This window comes from Palaemon carinicauda, chromosome 38 (genome assembly GCF_036898095.1).
Source record: "Palaemon carinicauda isolate YSFRI2023 chromosome 38, ASM3689809v2, whole genome shotgun sequence".
Classification (NCBI taxonomy): Eukaryota; Metazoa; Arthropoda; class Malacostraca; order Decapoda; family Palaemonidae; genus Palaemon; species Palaemon carinicauda.
Window position 1 is genome coordinate 28,112,157 of NC_090762.1, and position 18,689 is coordinate 28,130,845.

Here is an 18,689-nt window from a genome sequence, read left to right on the forward strand (position 1 = left end):
GACTCGGCCTCGCTGACCTCATCGGACAGGCGTAAGACCGCGAAGGTCCCGACTCAATCCGCCTAGTGGAGGGAGTCGCCCCTTTGGTCGGGCAGCCTCGTCTCGTCCTCCAAAGTAGCGCCTCAGCGACAGGAGAAGGTGAAACGGCTTCCTCCGTCGGGCAAGCCCACGGAAGCCTGGTCCTCCACGACGAAGGACAGACTTAGGACGGAGGCCCTCGCCGCCACGGCAATGCCCGTCCTGCGTCCGGAACCTTACACGGAGGCCCCTGTCGGTGGAGCTCCGTCTAGAGAGGCAGGCCACCAGACAGAGGACGTGGACGACAACTTAGATGGCGCAGCAGCGGAGGACTCGGCATATAGGAGGGTGATCGGGCTCATTAGGAGACACAGAATAGAAGAGCCCGAACCCTCCACCGAAGATGCTTGGCACTCTAGCCTCAATAGGCTAATGGAGGCCCCTGTCGAGCAAAGACCTTCGTTAGCTCTTTCGGTGGCCAGGGACGTGAGGCTCGGTAGAGCTCACGTCAACAAGATCGGGGCTAACAATACAGAGGCCCCCAACTCACAGAGTTCCTCAAAGTTGCTCCAGGGCCTGAATTCCCAGAGCAAATTTTACCTGCCAGAGGGACAGTGGCCAGGGGCCTGCAAGATGGAAGTCTCCCTCGAAGTATTAGGCCAAGGAACACCAGAAGACAGAGCCTCGACAGCCCCAGTCTGCTTCTCCTAGTCAGAGGCGACGATGATGGAGGAGATGGATAAGGACCTAGCCAATGTCGCCTCCTGGCTGGACTGGTGGGCGTCCCCCCTCGTAGAAATCTAGTCCTACGACCTTTCAGTCCCGGGGAATCAGGCTCTACTGAAGGAGCTGATTCTCTCGGGAGGTAGAGCCGTAAAGTTCTTATCCTACCAGTCCCTACCCCAATCAGCCAACTGGGTTCTTTGTAGGAGGGACACTGTCCACAATAAGATGACCAGGCGGATTCCGGACAGGGAAGCGAGGGCCCTGAGGAGCCTGCCCCTGTGGGATGATGCTCTCTTCCCCTTGAAGGCAGCAGAGGAAATTATGGAAAAGGTCCAAAAACGTAAGGACGTGGGTGAACCCAGACCCCAGTCACTGCGGAGACCCATCCACAGAAGGCCTCCGTCCGATGTTCCTACTCCTCCTCGGGCCTCGCCTAGCCAGCCCAGGAGAGACGCCCCAACAGCTTCTTGGTCGCAGCCTTCGCAGCCCTCCCGTAGGGTAGCAGCTTCAGCCCCGGCCTCCTTTAGGACTTCATACGCGGCCGCCAGGAGAGGACGTACAAGTCGATCCTCCAGAAGGAGATAGGGAGAGAGGCCCCCTACTCCTGCCCAAGCCTCAGGTGGGGAGATGCCTCAGACATTTTTGGCAAGCATGGAAGAACCACGGGGCAGACCCATGGACAGTAACAGTATTAAAGGAAGGGTACAGGTTATCATTCCTAGCAGAACCCCCGCCCTTAATTCCAGATCTTCGGGCGAAGTGGTTAGCTCCCAAGGACCCCTTGAAGAGGACAGCCTTGCAAGAAGAAGTCTCAGCGATGCTGGCGAAGGGAGCGTTGGAAATGGTACAGGAACCGAGCCTGGGCTTCTACAGTCGGCTTTTCCTAGGGGAGAAGGCAACGGGAGGCTGGAGGCCGGTCATAGACCTCTCAGCCCTCAACAAGTTTGTGTGCAAGACCGTCTTCAAGATGGACATCCCAAAGTCGGTCCTGGAGTCATTGAGGGAAGGGGTCTTCATGATATCCATAGACCTCAAGGATGCATATTTCCAAATTCCAGTTCACCCCTCCAGCAGAAAGTACCTTCGGCTGAAATGGGGTGCCCAGACATTGCAGTTCAAGTCTCTCTGCTTCGGACTGTCCACAGCACCTCAGGTCTTCACGAGGGTCTTCGCAACAGTCTCAGTTTGGGCGCACAAACTGGGCATCCGCCTGATTCGTTATCTAGACGACTGGTTGCTGCTTTCATCCTCAGAGGTAGTACTGAGGGAACAAGGCGTGGAGCTACTGCAATTCTGCGAGGTTCTGGGCATCACCATCAACCTGGAGAAGTCTCATCTGTCGCCCTCCACCAGGATGACCTACCTCGGGATGGTCCTAGATTCCCGTTTGGTGAGAGCCTTTCGCTCGGGGGAGAGGCTGGACAACTTGGACCAGATCCTCCGCCCCTTCATATCGGGACAGCCCAGGAGGGCGAAGGTCTGGCAGAGGTTAATAGGCCACCTCGTATCATTGGAGAAACTGGTTCCCCAAGGAAGGCTCAAACTCAGAAACGTCCAATGGAATCTAAAGGAACTCTGGAACCAGAAGGGTTCCCCCGCACAAGGTGGTTCCCGTTCTCCCGGAAACGAAGGAAGTCCTTGAATGGTGGCAAGACCGAACGAACACCCTCAAGGGGATGCCCTTCGCAGCCGAGCCCCCCAAAATGCTCCTGTTCACAGACGCGTCCAAGGAGGGGTGGGGTGCCCATCTCCTCGGAAGGTCAGCAAGAGGCAGTTGGACGGAGGTAGAAAAGTCCCAACATTCAAACGTCCTAGAGATGAGGGCAGTTCGAAGGGCGTGCCTGCAGTTCGTCAATCTGCTCCGGGGAAACACTGTGGCACTGATGTGCGACAACGCTACGGTGGTGGCATACATAAAGAAGCAGGGAGGACTGAAATCGAGGGAGTTGTGCGATCTCATGTTGAAACTTCTGGATTCGGCCGAGTCAGAGCAGATCACAATCACAGCGAGGTTCATTCCAGGAAAAAGGAACGTCCTGGCTGACGGCCTCAGCAGGATGGGACAATTGGTAGGAACCGAGTGGTCCCTGCACCCAGAGGTAGCCAAGCTCATCATCCAGAAATGGGGCTCGCCAGTGATGGATATCTTCGCAACAAGACTGAATGCTCAACTCCCTGTATTCTGTTCTCCTGTCCCAGACCCAAAAGCGGCATTAGAGGATGCCTTCCAACATCCCTGGGACAATCTAGAGGATGCCTTCCAACATCCCTGGGACAATCTAGAGGATGCCTTCCAACATCCCTGGGACAATCTAGACGTATATGCCTTCTCCCCTTTCGCGATGCTCAGACAAGTGCTCAACAGGGTAAGGAGGGCCCACAACCTGAGGATGACTTTGGTAGCGCCCTGGTGGCCGGAGAGAGAGTGGTTCGCAGACCTAAAAGAACTAGCGTGCCTTCTGCCATGGCCTCTCCCAGAGAGACCGGACCTTCTCCGGCAGCCCCACTTCCAAAGGTTCCACGTGAACCCTCGGTCCCTCCGCCTTCACGTGTGGAGGTTATCAAGCGTCTCCTGAGGAAGGAAGGCTATTCAGCAGGAACGGCAGAAAGGATGTCTGGATATCTGAGGCGTTCATTGGCAGCGGTATACCAAGCTAAGTGGGCCACTTTCATGAAGTGGTGCTCCTCCAGGAACATCAAGCCTCTGAGGGCCTCCATTCCAGAGATTGCAGACTTCCTGGTATACCTCAGGGACGTGGTCGGTATGTCTATTCCAGCCATCAAGGGAGTCCGTGCAGCCTTAGGCCAAGTCTTTCTTCTGAAAGGCATCGACCTGGGGTACTCGAGGCATATCTCGATGCTCATCAAGAGTTTTGAGCAAGCGTGCCCCCCTCAAGCCGTCAGAGTGCCGCAGTGGGATGTGGTGAGGGTCCTGAAGATGTTAAGTGAACCCCCGTTCAAACCCCTGAAAGACATCGTGGACAGGGATCTCACCCTCAAGACTGTTTTTCTGCTGGCGTTGGCTTCAGCAAAAAGGGTGGGCGAGATTCATGGACTGTCTTACGAGGTCTCACACTTGAAGGGCTGGCGTGAGGTTTCCTTCAAGTTTGTCCCGACTTTTGTAGCTAAGACCCAGAATCCAGCAGTTTGGGATCCCAGGTTCGAGGGCTTCTCTTTACCAGCAATTCCTCGTTCAGACAACCCGAAGGACTTAAAGTTGTGCCCTGTCAGAGCCGTAAGGAAATACCTGGAGAGGACTGCTAGACTCCGCCCTGGTATCAAGAGCCTTTTCGTCTCCACAGGTCCAGTGAAAAAGCCGCTCTCGAAGAACGCTATACTGTATCCTTCTGGCTGAGACAGGTGATTATCAGGGCTTATAGTAGTGTGGGCGTTCCCCTGCCGGGTAAACCCAGGCCCCACGACATTAGGGGTCTAATTACCTCCTTAGCTTTCAAAAAGAACATGGCATTGGGTCAGATCCTAAAATCTGGCACCTGGGCTAACCAGTCTACCTTCACGGCTCACTATCTGAAGGAATGCTCGAGGAAGTCCCTAGACGGGTTCTCAATAGGAACAGTCATCTCCGCGCTCCAAGCGATTTAACGGCATAGCCCCAGGTACAATCGCGGGTAGTAAGACCAAGAACCAAGAAAGACAGGTTCGTTTCCCTAAACCCCTTTGCTCTTCCTTCCCCCTCTTCCACTCGAAGATAGACTCGGGTAGCCCCTGAGCCAGCTCTCAAGACACGTGATCATCGAAAGGACAGGTATCCGAAGAATTCTTGCACAGGTGAGTTACTTAGACACTAACATGAGCTCTTTGTGTAGTTTCTCGTATGTTTCGTTTTCTGATCAGCTCTGAACCTAGCCCCCTATCTAGGTTCCACTCATCCTGCTTAGCTAGGTCTATGGGTCGAGAAGGACACTCTCACCTCCTAAAGTGTAAGTCTCCTAAGAAAGTAGTTCGAGGTAACTAGTGTAACTATGTTGAAACAAATCACAAATTTTAAGTAATTTGTATTTTTCCTAACAGTACCTACCTCGAACTACTTTTGGGTAATGGCCCGCCCTTTCTTCCCCGAGTGCCTTACTGACCCTTTAGGTAACTAAGCAACCAAGAACTTACTGAGGGTCGAGACCCAAGCTAGCACGCTTCCTGACCCGGGCTTAGCCTCAGGGCGAGGATCCATCCGCCTGAGGTTAGCCCTCACAGAAAACGGAAGTAGGGTAAATTACACAAAACTCTGGTCGGATGGGAGGAGATCCCAAGTACTCCTAAGAAAGTAGTTCGAGGTAAGTACTGTTAGGAAAAATACAAATTACTTGAAATTTGTGATATTTCCAAATTTGTTATTTTACATTCCAGGGGAAGCTATCCCTTGTCCTCTCCCAATTGACCCAGCGATCCCAACCCTGACTCTAGGTACATCAGTTGAAAGGCTTGGAGTACAGTCAGTGATCTTTATTTTGACTACAAGTCAACGATTCACCTGGGAGCCACAGTAATTTTTATCCTTTAGGCAGCCTCCTGGTTGGACCACTGGTCTAGGTGGTGGCTTACTTCGCTTCCTCTCAGGATCTTTTGAATTCTCAGACCAAGAAGAAATACACTGACCTGGTGTTGTTTGCAGTGAAGGCATTCATTTTCTTTCTTCACCAGTCTGCAAATAAATAGACCAACTGGGTGTTGAAAAGAAGGGATGCTGTAGCTACAAAAGTTGCCCAACAAATAGGATAGAGGGAATCATTAGTATTGAGAAATACACCAATCACCAAAGGCAGGTACTCTTTCCTCCGGAGGAAGTTGAAGCCACGGCAGGAAAGTGGAGGATGAACTAACAAATCTCCTTTTTCCACCTTTCAGAAGTCTTGCACACCAAGGTTGACACTCATAACTAAAATGTCGACCACAATGAAATTGGCTGTGCAGAAGGCTCCAATGACCACTAGACCTAGGTCTTCTACCCCAGCATCATCCTCTGCCAGGAGACCAAGGGATCCTAGCTCTTTTTGTCCCCATTTTATCAAACCTAGAAGGAGAAGGGTCAGGAGTGGAGGTAGAGGACATTGGGAAAGGCAGTCCCCTCCTTCCACTGCCACGAGGTGGGGATACCTGTTGAGTTAATGGGCGAGGTGGCATATCATGGGGCAAAAGCCTGGATGGTAAGTGTCCTTTGATATGGTTACTGTCTCCTATCATTGACTCTCATCATCCCCTCACTCGGGCACCTATGACATCATTTATCTACTATTAATGCTTAGAGACCCACCTCCTCTTGATATTAGAGGTGGAAAAGGGCTTGCTACTTTTCCAGGACCTGGTCCTCATTTAGAAGTCGATGGTCGGTTGGAGACTAGTCATCAACTTCTCAGCTTTGAATGAGTACCTATGCTATGAATTAAATTCTAATTGGAGATAGTTACATGCTTTCAGTAGATCTAAGAGATGCAGGTCTGTCAGAATAAAGTCCTCTGCTTTGGATTGTCGAATGCCCCTCGGGCCTTCACTTGACTGTTCACCTTAGTATTGGCTTGGGCTCACTTCAGAGGTATTTGTCTTCTTTGATACCTGGAAGACTGGCTGATCCTATCATCCTCACAGAAACAGCTCCTCCAATAACGAGATGAACTTCTCTCATTTTATCATGATCTGGGGATTGAGATAAATTTAGAGAAGTCCATCTTATAGCCTAAACAGAGGGTAGTTTACCTAGGCACTTGGATAGACACAGTAATAGGGAAAGTGTTCCTTCAGAAAGTGGTCACAAGACTTAGGAGAGTAGTGCGACCCTTCCTGCACAAGTCACAACAATTAGGTTACCTATCATCCCTGGAAAACTGCACTTGTGATTGTGAGACAACTCTCTCAAAGAGGACACCCCTAGAATGCCCACCACTGAAGATGCTTCTATTTCCGGGCACACAAAGGAGCTCTGGGGTGCATATTTGGGAAGACAAAACAAGCAAGCCTTTGGTCGTAGGAGGAGAAGGCCCTGCAAATCAATCTGCTAGAATTGAAGACAGCACTTCTAATGCTGCCATTCTTTTAACAACTGCTGTTAAGCCAATTGGTAGCATTAATGAGCGACAACACTACTGTAGTGGCATACATCAACAATTAAGGAGGGACGACTTCTCACCACCTCTGCAAGTTAATAAAGCCTGCCCACTTATGGGCAGCCGACAATGCACTAGACCTTTTGGGAAGGTTCTTCACGCTTGGAAGAACGACATTGCCAACAGACTCAGTTTCCAAGGTCTCTTCATCCATAAGTTTCCCGACATTGTTGGGTTCCCAGTGATAGACCTGTTTGAAATGAGCTCCAGCAGGAAGCTTCCAATATACTGCTCACCAACATCAGGTCAGGTGGCGGCGCTTGACTCCTTTCAACCTCCTTGGGATGGCCTTGACACTTAGGCTTTTCTGCCGTTCTTGATGGTCAGAAGAATCGTCAGTAGGGTTATGAATACACCGAATTTCAGGATGATCTGAGTGGTTTCCAAATGGCCACATGCAGAGTAGTACCCAGACCCCCTGATGTTATTTTCCGAGGTACCAAGGGAACTCCCCAGATGGCCCAATCTGCTCTGTCAGCCCCACTTGCAGAACTATCACAACTCAGTGACGTCCCTGTCACTGCAATCAAAAGTGACGTACCTCACAGCTGAGAGAGTATATATGGAGGTGGCTAGGTACCCCCGGCCACCCCCAGCCTACCCGCTCAAGTGGTTGGGCAGGGTTGTCACCTCGTACGTCAAGTCAAATGGCTACCTTCCAGCTTTGTCGAAAGATAATCCAAATAAATAACTCCAGGTTTTTATTAGTTAGGGAAAGATATAAATTATCTTGATGATAAACATATTCTTATTAAATTGTTCCTGTGAATTTAATCTAGGATTAATTAAGATTGCACCAAGTTATATTTCATGAGATAATTCTTAATGTTTTTCTTCACAGGTGTCAAGTATTATTGTTATATGCAAATGAGTAGTGATATTGAATAAAAACTACTATTGGATATAACACAACTCTGTTACAATGAAAAATTCGTCATCTAGTGTCCTGTCTTCTGTCTAGTATCTTGGGAACAAAAAGCATGGCAATGGAGGGTGGTATTGTCAATCACGTAAATCAGTCTTCTGAAGATGACATTGGTGATAAAGATCAAATAGATACTCTTGGCCATGTGGCTAAAAAAAACATGATAGAGACTCAAAGTGACAACATTATAGATGGCCTTGTAAATGATAACTGTGCCCAGAAAAAAACTGATGAATCAAAAGTACTTCCCGAGGTGCTGAATGAAAAGGGGTCACCAGAAAAACTGGACTCAAAAGGCCTTGCAGATGGTGGTGATCAGTTCTCTGAACCAGAGATTTTGGATCCTGGTGCACTTGATAAAGAAGATGAGCAATGTGGGAGCAGTGGCGATGAAGATAGGAAAATGGAGCTGGCTGGTAAACAGCTAGTAGATGATTTAGTGGATTCATCTACTGAGGAAGAGATATCTGGTGAAAATGAGGTAAGGGGCAATCTGTTAGCTTGTAGTTTGGATGTACTGTACAGATAAATTTTTTGATAGATGACTAATCATACTGTACAGATTTTTGTTGTTTGTTTTGTTTACCTCTAAGCATGTACATATTGTTGAATTAGTGCATTTAGCTAAATTATAAAGATAAATAAGATACTATTTGTGATTTTTTTGTGGAAATGCACTTTGGTTCCTACATACTGTACTGTATATACAACCTTGATAGGAGTATGTTTTCAGTGTAGCTGGAACTCTGCTGTTATAATTTTAATGAATTGTCAATACAGACTGCACACTGAGTAATCCCTTTCTTTTTATATGTAATACAATCCTTCAACCTTTAATAGATGCTAGAAACTGGACAGGTAGCGCTTACCTTCACACTGACTTTGGCCACCGAAGAGTAGACATACTTTCCAGTGCTTGTTTTAGAAATTTCTAATTGGTCTGCTTTTTCTTAAACATTGTGCGATTGCAAGGCTGTTATTTACGTTGGCTCCTTTCTCAGTCATGCGGCTGTCTCGCTAGCCCGGCAAGGGCTTTGGTCGGTACATGGGCAAGCCAGAAGTTGACTACCGTGACCTTTGTAGCTGCTGCAGGGGCCATTCCTGTTTGCAGGAATCCCCCTTTTCTGAGTGAAGGGAGTGGCCTACGGTGCGGTGTGCTGAGTTCGCCATGAACTATGGACCTGTTTGCAATGCCCCTGAGCTTCAGGCTTCCGCTGTACTGTTCCTCAGTCCCGGATCCCCAGGCTCTTTGGCAAGATGCATTCCAACAACATTAGGTAAACATAGACATGTTCATGTTTCCCCCATTCTGTCTGATGAAAAAGTCTTCAACCAGGTTAGAATAAGCAGGCACTTATCGATGACCCTAATAGCTCTGCTATGTCATCAAGCAGAATGGTTTCCGGACCTTCTTCAACTCCTCATGAAGATTCCGAGAGAGCTCCCTCCACGTCACGACCTGCTGAAATAGCCACATGCCAACATCTTCCACAAAGATGTAGCTTCGCTTTGACTACACTTCTGGAGATTGTCCATCATCTCCTCACACAGAGAGGCTTTTCGCAACGAGTTGCGGTAAGAATTGCTGGACATCTCAGACGCTCTTCAGCGTCGGTCTACCAGGCCAAGTGGTCTGTTTTCTGTGACTGGTGTCGTGGAAAGGGTATCACTCCTTTTGATACTTCTATTCCAATAATAGTGGAGTTCCTTGTAGTAGGTTGACCAGAGCACCAGCCACCCATTGAGATACTACCGCTGAAGAGATATTGGGTCATTTAACTGACCAAACAGTACTGCATTGGATCCTTCTCTCTGGGTACGGTTCATTTTCCCTTTGCCTGCACATACACTGAATATAATCTGGCCTATTCTTTACATATTCTCCTCTGCCCTCATACACCTAACAACACTCTGAGTTGTTCCGTAACTGGAATACAAACCACGCTATTTAATAGGGGTACAGTATTACTTTCGGCGTAGCTGAAATGATGAGCCATTAATTTTCAATGAGGGTTTACTACCCACACCGCTAGTTAGAGGGGGTTAGGGTAGGGTAGCTTGCTAAACCACACCCCCTCTCCCCTTCACACCTGTGCTTGAGCTCACTTTGCTCTCGGCTCGGATGGTAGACGGATGTGTCCGCTCTCATCCTCGCTGTCATTTGGCAGCCATTTAATGCTTTTGTCTTTTTCTTTTTCTAGTTCTGTTTGTGAAGTTGGCCTCTGCGATCATGCGCACCTGGCCTGGGTTTCCCGACCGGCCTTGTGGAACTTTCATATCGGCTGTCAAGACTGATCGCCACGCCCTTTGCCCTTCTTGTAGGGGCCAACTGTGTGATAGCAACAACAGGTGTAGTGAGTGTAGGGAGTGGTCTACCTTCCAGTGGGAGAGGTTTTTGTGATGACGGAAGAAGAAGTCCAAATGGGATATTTCTCCTTCGAAGGTTTCCTTTTAAAGGAGAAAAACCCAAGGCCTCTTCTTCCGTTGCCCAAAACTCCTCCGAAGCTCCCACTCGGTCGGTCTCTTTCGAGAGACCGTCGAGTGGTAGCGCAGACCAGTGTACTGTTTACCAACCTCGGGGCTTGAGAGATAACGCTGCTTCCCCTAGCGAAGCAGCTCCACCTCGCCCCCCTAGGGAGGATATGTCACTAACCCCCCTTTTTCAGCTTTGGTCCTCCTTGGGGCTTACGGGTTCGCTCTCCAAGGAGGTTTTGCTTGACTACATCCGATTAGGTGCCACTGTCAAGCATTCGCCGTCACCGTCAGAGGTTGATCCTCTGTCTCTTGTCGACGTTGTGGTGTCAGAGGTATCCAATGCGGTATCGCCCATCACCTCTGCCTCTTCAAACCCTACAGTAGCTGACGGCTTAGTTTCTCCCGTCTCTGTTCAACGTACGAGGGAGAAACTAAGTCCATCATCAGTCTCTCCTGCTGGTGTTTCTTCCCCTCGGGGGAGTTCACTTATGGAGACTCCTCTTCGGAGGACTGCAGAAGGTCAGCTTGCTGATCCATCGGCCCCCAGAGGGCGCATTCGTCGGATGGCTCGCCTTCCTCTTCGCCAAAGAGGCCTTCCTTCACCTGCGGTGAGGAGGCGCCCCTTTGGTTCATCACCTTTGATGCAGTCTACTGCAGAGGAGCCTCGAGACCAATCACCTACCACTGTTCCTGCACTGGTCCTGGACCTTTCTGCAGATCGTTCGCGATCTCCTTCAGTGGAAGGTCGTCCTTTTAAAGGACACGTTGACCTTCCACCCGACAGACCTGCCGACCTGCCGTCACCTTTTTTTACATAGGCCTAACAAGGCTTCACCTGAGCACGCTAAGGATCGCCAATTAGATATGTGCTATGCGCCAACAAAACCTGACGAGCGCTCTTTAGTAGCCCATCACTAAACCCTAAAACAGGGCATCAAGGGTGTTTGGCGCATTCCCCTAGGCACCCGCGCCCAGCTGCGCGCCATCAACCTCCTGCGCTCCAGGGCTCTCCTACGCGCCAGCGCTCTCCTGCGCACCAGCGCTCTCCTGCGCACCAGCGCTCTCCTGCTTGCCAGCGATCTCCTGCGATCCAGTACTCTCCCGCGCGCCATCAGTCTCCTGTCTGTGCGCAAACGCGCCCACCAGCTAACTCTCCTGCGCACCAACGATCTACTGATCTGGGCGCTGCTGGGAAGTCAACAAAGCTGGCTTCTCCCACGTGCCAACTAGTACCATCGCGCCACCGCTCGCCTTCGCGCCAGCCTTCTCCAGCTTGCATCCACAAGGATACCCGCGCGCTCGCCTATCCTCTTCAAAGGATTCGCACCCACACGCCTCACATAATTCAACTGCACGGCCGCGCGCTAGGGATCTTTTTCCTGCGCGCGCGTCCTACGGCTGGTACAGGTACGCGCGTACGCGCCAACAGTCTGTCGCATCAACAGTCTCCCGCACATGCTCTTGTGCGCCAACAGTCTCCCGCACACGCTCCTGTGCGCCAACAGTCTCCCGCACGTGCTCCTGTGCGCCAACAGTCTCCCGCGCGCGCAAGCCCCGGTATTCTCCCTCGCGCGCAAGCCCCATTATTCTCTCTCGCGAGAACGTCAATATCCTCCCGCGCGCGAGACTGCTGAGCTACGCACGGCAAGGTCGCCATCGCCTCATTCCCCTCCGCACAAGCGCATACCACCACCCATTGTGGGAGAAGGGAAACATCTAGAGGGGTCCAGGATCCCAAAGCCATCACATGCGAACCCACTAATGATGAGGACTCCTCCCAGAGATCCTTCAATTCCTGTCCCTTCAAAGTGTATGTCTGACAGCGCATCTGTCAGCCAACAGCCCTGGTTCGGTGCACTGATCAGAGCCGTAACGCAGGCTTTAAGGCCTGTCTTCTCTGAATTAGGGAACAGATCCATGGCTTCTACCCCTTTAAAGAGAAAAAGAGGAGTTCCAGACGAAGTAACTTCCTCAAGGGCGAAACTGATTCCACGCAGACCTTCGAGGCAGGTTCTTTCTTTTCCCCAGACTGCCTCTCCTTCCCTTTCAGACGAAGATTTCCCGTCCCCAAGGGAATCACGCGAGGAGAGAGTTTCCCCCATCGCACCAATGGGAGAAACCTCTCTTCGCGCCGAGGTGTCTACTCAGTCAGGGATTGAAAGGAACATGCCACCCTCGTCAATGTTGGAGTCCTACATCCTTCCTGGGAAGGAATCTAAGGACTCCAAAACATTGCCGAAGTCCTCTACTACGACTAGGATGGAGCCAGCTAGCCACTCGAGGAACGTCCATGACTCTCTCCAAGAAGAGCCTATGGGGACAGAAGGAAGTCCTACAACAGGAGAAGACCAGCAAGAGTCAGAACATGCATTTTGGCAGGTTCTGACTCTTAAGAGGGCTCTCAACGGGTTTTCTGACCCAGAGATCCCTCCTCGAGAGGACAAGGACACGGTCTTGGACCGTGTCTTTGGTACTCAAAAACCCTCCAAGACCAGTGCAGCACTGCCCTGGTCTCAAGGGGTTAAGAGTACCAGGGACAAGATCTCTCTACAGCTCTCCAAGATGTCCTCCTCCAACCGTTCCAGTGCCACCAACAAGCTCCTTCCACCTCTTCGCAGAGGAGGTACTTCAAGATCCTTAAGACGCCTTGTTTAGCTCTTCCTCTTCACCATTCACAGGAAGAGCTTACCAGGGGAGTCCCTCTTGAGAGACTCTCCAACCGGCAGGTCTCGTTCTCGACAGCCAAGATCCTCAACCAGGAGAAAGTTGCGAAGTGTGTTATGCAAGCCACTTCGTGGCTCGATATCTGGTTGGGGACCTTAGGTATGTATCCTGATACGTTCTGAGGATTTTTCCAAAGAACGTACCAGGAAAGCTATGGAAACCTTCCTTCTCTCAGGTACGCGCACGATCGAGTTTCTGGCCCACCAAGTCTCGAACTTGTGGGGAAATATCATTCTGAAACGTCGGGATGCAGTAGCTGAGAGATTCCATCAGAAGGTCCCTAGCACCGAGATCAATAGGCTCAGACATTCCTCTCTAGAGGGATCCATCTTGTTCGAGCCGTAAGGATGTGGAACATGCCGCTGAGAGGTGGAGGAAGTCTCATTAAGAGACTTAGGGCTTTAACATCCAAGCCCTATAAGCCTCCAGCACCACAGCAGTCCCGTCCAGTCAAGACCACTAAGACAACAACAGCAGCGAAGACCTTGGTGTCCAAGCCCTTTCCTGTCAAAGAAAGGAAAGGCAAAAAGTCCTCCAGGGGAGGCAAGAATCCTAGAGGGAGCAGCCGAGGCTGCTAACGCTAGGATAGGCAGTCCCCCTGCATGTCCACCAATGGGGGGATGCCTACAAAGTTGCTTAAACAGGTGGAAGCAACTCGGGGCCGATTTCTGGACGATTTCCGTAATCAGTCTGGGATATCGCGTCCGTCCCGTTCATAACATCTCTACCTCCCCTGACGACGAATCCAGTGTCATTGAACTCCCTTGCCATGGGATTGGGGAGGGGGCAAGCCCTTCTGGCAGAAGTCCAGACCCTGTTAAAGAAGGGCGCTCTCCAAGAGGTCCTCGACGGATCTCCAGGCTTCTTCAGTCAACTCTTTCTTGTAAAGAAGACGTCTGGAGGCTGGAGACCAGTCATCGACCTCTCAGCTCTGAACAAGTTTGTCAAACAAACTCCGTTCAGCATGGAGTCGGTGGACACGGTCAGACTAGCAGTAAGACCGCAAGACTTCATGTGCACACTGGACCTAAAGGACGCATACTTCCAGATCCCAGTCCATCCGTCTTCAAGGAAGTACTTAAGATTCAGCCTAGACAAGAGAAAGTACCAGTTCAAGGTGCTGTGCTTCGATCTCTCCAGCACATCAAGTCTTCACCAGAGTGTTCACCCTAGTTTCATCTTGGGCACACAGGATTGGCATCCGTCTCCTCCATTATCTGGAAGACTGGTTAATCCTAGCAGACACGGTGTCAACCCTTCTTCAACACCGAGACAAACTTTTGAGACTTTGCCAAGATCTGGGGATCATGGTAAATCTCGAGAAGTCTTCACTGCTTCCCAATCAAAGACTGGTATGCCTAGGCATGGTTATAGACACCAATCTCCCCAAAGCCTTTCCATCAGATGACAGGATAGCAAGGCTGAGGAGGGTCGCAAGACCTTTTCTCAGGCGAGAAGAACTTCCAGCCCAATCGTGGTTACGTCTCCTCGGTCACCTTTCATCGCTGGCCCGTCTAGTTCCCAATGTTCACCTTAGGATGAGATCCCTCCAGTGGCGACTCAAGTCCTGGTGGAATCAAGCGTACGAATCCCCAGACATCCAGATCCCCATGGGACCTGCGAAACTGACAGATCTCAAGTGGTGGGTGGCAGATGAGAACCTACGAAAAGGAAGGGACCTTCTTGTCCTCCCCCGGATTTGATGCTGTTTTCGGACGCTTCAAAAAAATGGTGGGGGCCCCACGTGCTGCACCACACAACCTCAGGCCTGTGGTCAGAGTCAGAAAAGTACCTCCACATAAATCTCCTAGAGATGAAGGCCATCTGTCTGGCCCTTCAACAGTCCCAACAGTACCTGGCAAGTCACTCTGTGGTGGTGATGAGCAACAACACCACAGTAGTGGCCTACATCAACAAAGGAGGAGGTACTTTTTCGCAGCAACTATCCCATCTAGCAGTAGAGATACTGACATGGGCTGAAATCCACTCAATACCACTATCGGCACGCTTCAATCCAGGCAAAAGGAATGTGCTCGCCGACAACCTGAGCAGAGCATCTCAGATAGTGAGTACCGGTGGTTTTTGGATCATCTAGTAGCCAACAAAGTCCTGACTTTGTGGGGTTCTCCGACTGTGGACCTCTTCACAACGGCCCTGAACTTCAGGCTCCAGCTGTACTTTTCCCCAATCCCAGACCCTAAGGCTCTCTGGCAAGATGCTTTCCAACAACGGTGGGACAACATCGACGTTTACGCCTTTCCCCCGTTCTGTCTGATGAGGAGGGTACTCAACAAGACCAGAACATTGGTCAATCTTTCAATGACCCTCATAGCTCGGCTATGGCATCACGCGGAATGGTTCCCGGACCTTCTGCAACTCCTAATGGAGCTACCAAGAGAACTCCCTTCCCGACACAATCTACTCAAACAACGTCATGCCAACATCTTCCACAAAGCCGTAGGTTCACTATGGCTTCACGCCTGGAGACTATCCAGCATCTCCTCTCTGAGAGAGGATTTTTGCAAAAAGTTGTGAACAGGATGCCTGGACACCTGCGAAAGTCTTAGGCAGCAGTCTACCAGGCAAAGCGGAAAGTCTTCTGTGGTTGGTGTCGTGGAAGGGGTATCACTCCACTCGATGCCACTATTCCAACAATAGCGGAGTTCCTCGTGTATTTGCGTGAAGAAATGTGCCTTTCTGTCTCGGCATTGAAAGGCTATCGCTCTGGCCTTAAGTCTAGCCTTCAGGCTGAAAGGAATGGACATTTCCTCATCTCTAGAACTTTCTCTACTCATACATAGTTATGAACTTACCTGCCCTCAGTCGGAAGTGAGACCTCCCCCATGGAACGTTGTTCGAGTTCTCAGGTCTCTTAAGAGACCTCCCTATGAACCATTATGCGAGGCAACAGATCGCCACCTAACCTGGAAGACGGTATTCCTACTAGCTTTGGCCTCGGCCAAGCGAGTCAGTGAACTTCATGGTCTCTCGTACGACATCGCCCTTTCAAGGGGATGGGGGAAGGTAATGTTCAGCTTCGTCCCTGAGTTTATTGCTGACTCAGAATCCAGGAGTAGCGGATCCTCGATTCGACTCCTTTCGGATTTCTGTCTCCGTACTGTAACAGATGACCCAGACCATCTCTTACTATGCCCAGTAAGGAGCTTGAGGCTCTACCTCAGAAGAACAGCTGCAGCCCACCCTCGTGTGCCAGCACTATTCGTCAGCACAGGAAGGACTAAGAGGAGGGTCACCAAGAACACCATCTCTGCAAGGATTTCCAGGGTCATTGACCTGGCTCTGAATCCAGACCCTCCTCCATCACGTCGCCCCAGAGCACATGATGCCAGGGGCATAGCTACGTCCCTGGCCTTCAAAAGAAATTTTTCAGTGACGCAGGTTCTTCAAGCTGGGGTGTGGAAACGTCAAACAACATTCACATCCCACTACCTGCAAGACGTGACCCACAGGAGACTCGATATATTCGCTATCGGTCCTGTGGTGGCTGCACAACAGCTGGTGTAAAACCTCAAACTCCTTATTGGACAAGTAGCAGAAGGTTGAGGGCATTGTTACCCGGTTTTAGTCTGCATGAATGAAAAGGTTTGACTGGCCCTTATTCTTTCCTTCATCATCCCCTCTCTTTGGGAAAGCAGCATCCTGGGTTCTCTGCATAGCTGACCTCAAACCACTGCAGGTAAACCATGCTCCCTTGTGCTCCTAGCATTAAGATTAATACTGTTACATCCCCAAACCCTGACGAGGTGGTATTGGGAAAGTCCTAGTCTACAAGTTTCCATCTAAAGAACTTCAGAACAACTTTTTAGGACGAGTCACACTTCTTCATACCTTCACACACAGCTTGCGTAGGCTGCAGACCTTGCGTAGCAAGGTTTTAGCGAGGTGCAGGGACTCCTTATTTCCTGGGTGCTGACACACTCAAATAAGGAGCCCCCGGGCAAACCCAAAAGTCAGATTGGCTGGGACGTCCACCCTTCCTAATGGGTGAGTCACCCAATAGCGTGGTTTGTATTCCAGTTACAGAACAAATGACAAATTCGTAGATAATTTGTATTTTTCCTAACTATACAAACCTTAGCTATTTAACCAAACTTGCCCGCCAGCCCTATCCCCCTTGAAGTCCTACCGTCAAGCAAAGTGAGCTCAAGCACAGGTGTGTGAGAGGGGGGAGGGTAGCAAGCTACCCTCCCCTACCCCCGCTAACATGGTGTGGGTAGTAAACCCTCGTTAAAAATTAATAGCTCACCATTTCAGCTACGCCGAAAGTAATACCCCTATTAAATAGCTAAGGTTTGTATAGTTAGGAAAAATACAATTTATCTACGAATTTGTCATATTACTAAACAATGCTTTTTTACCCAAGGGGTTAACTAATGCACTGAAATTATTCAGTGGCTACTTTCCTCTTGGTAAGGGTAGAATAGACTCTTTAGCCATGGTAAGCAGATCTTTTAAGAGGACACTCCAAAATCAAACTATTGTTCTCCATGTCTTGGGTAGTGCCATAGCCTCTGTAGCATGGTCTTCCGCTGTCTTGGGTTAGAGTTCTTTTGCTTGAGGGTACATTCAGGCACACTATTCTATCTTATTTCTCTTCCTCTTGTTTTGTTAAAGTTTGTATAGTTTATATGGGAAATATTATTTATTTTGATGTTACTGTTCTTAAAATATTTTAGTTTTCCTTGTTTCGTTTGCGCACTGTGCTATTTTCCTTGTTGGAGCGCCTGCTTTTCCAACTAGGGTTGTAGCTTAGCAAGTAATAAGAATAATAATACACCTTCCGGGAGAAATGCTTCTCTAGGTTTCGGCAGTCTTGCCTTTAAACTTGACGGCGTATATATTTCCTCCTCGTTGAAACTTTCCTTATTCATTCGGAGTTTTGAGATTACTTGTCCCCAGTCGGAACTTGGACCTACTCCTTGGAAGGTGGTTCGGGTACTTCAGTCTCTGAAGGGCCCCTCATACGAACCATTACGAGAGGCAACAGACTGCCACCTTACTTGCAAGATGGTATTCCTAGTCGCTTTGGTTTCGGCCAAAAGAGTCAGTCAGCTTCATGGTCTATCTTCTGATATCTCCTACTCAAGGAGGTGGGGGGAAGTAATATTTAGCTTTGTCCCCGAGTTTATTGCTAAGACTGAAAATCTTGGTTTTCTGGATCTTAGATTCGGTCAATTCCGATAGAGTCTATGTTCTGTAACCAAAAATCCAGACCAAGTGGTACTTTGCCCAGTGAAGAGTCTGAGGTGTTACTTAAAAAGAACAGCAGCAGCTCAGCCTGGTGTGCCAGCGCTGTTTGTCAACACGGAGAAGGTCAATAGGAGGGTCACGAGGAACACTATTTCCTCCTGGATCCGTTAAGTCATTGAGTTCGGTCTCATTCCAGACCACCGTCCTCAAAAACGACCCAGAGCTCATGACATCAGGGGCATTGCAACGTCCCTGGCGTTCAAGAGAAAGTACTCTGGCACAGGTATTGTAAGTGGGCATGTAGAAACGTCAAACAAATTTCACGGCCCACTACCTGCAAGACATAACCCACATGAACATGGATATGTTCTCGAGAGGTCCTGTGGTGGCTGCACAACAAGTGGTCTGAAGCACCTCAAGCTCCTAGATAGACAAGTACAGTAGGGTCCCGAATTACACGTGTTCTAATTACGCGATTCCTCAATTACGCGATC

General features: G+C 49.8%; 1 protein-coding gene across 1 annotated transcript in view; it reads left to right on the forward strand.

The window, feature by feature from the left end:
• Positions 1–18,689, forward strand: part of LOC137630506 (TBC1 domain family member 20) — a 78,779-nt gene that overhangs the window by 32,773 nt on the left and 27,317 nt on the right. Inside the window, exon 2 of the mRNA XM_068362015.1 lies at positions 7,702–8,266. Coding sequence (XP_068218116.1) covers positions 7,841–8,266 — 426 coding nt within the window. The 5' untranslated portion in view covers positions 7,702–7,840. The remainder of the gene's footprint in view (positions 1–7,701; positions 8,267–18,689) is intronic.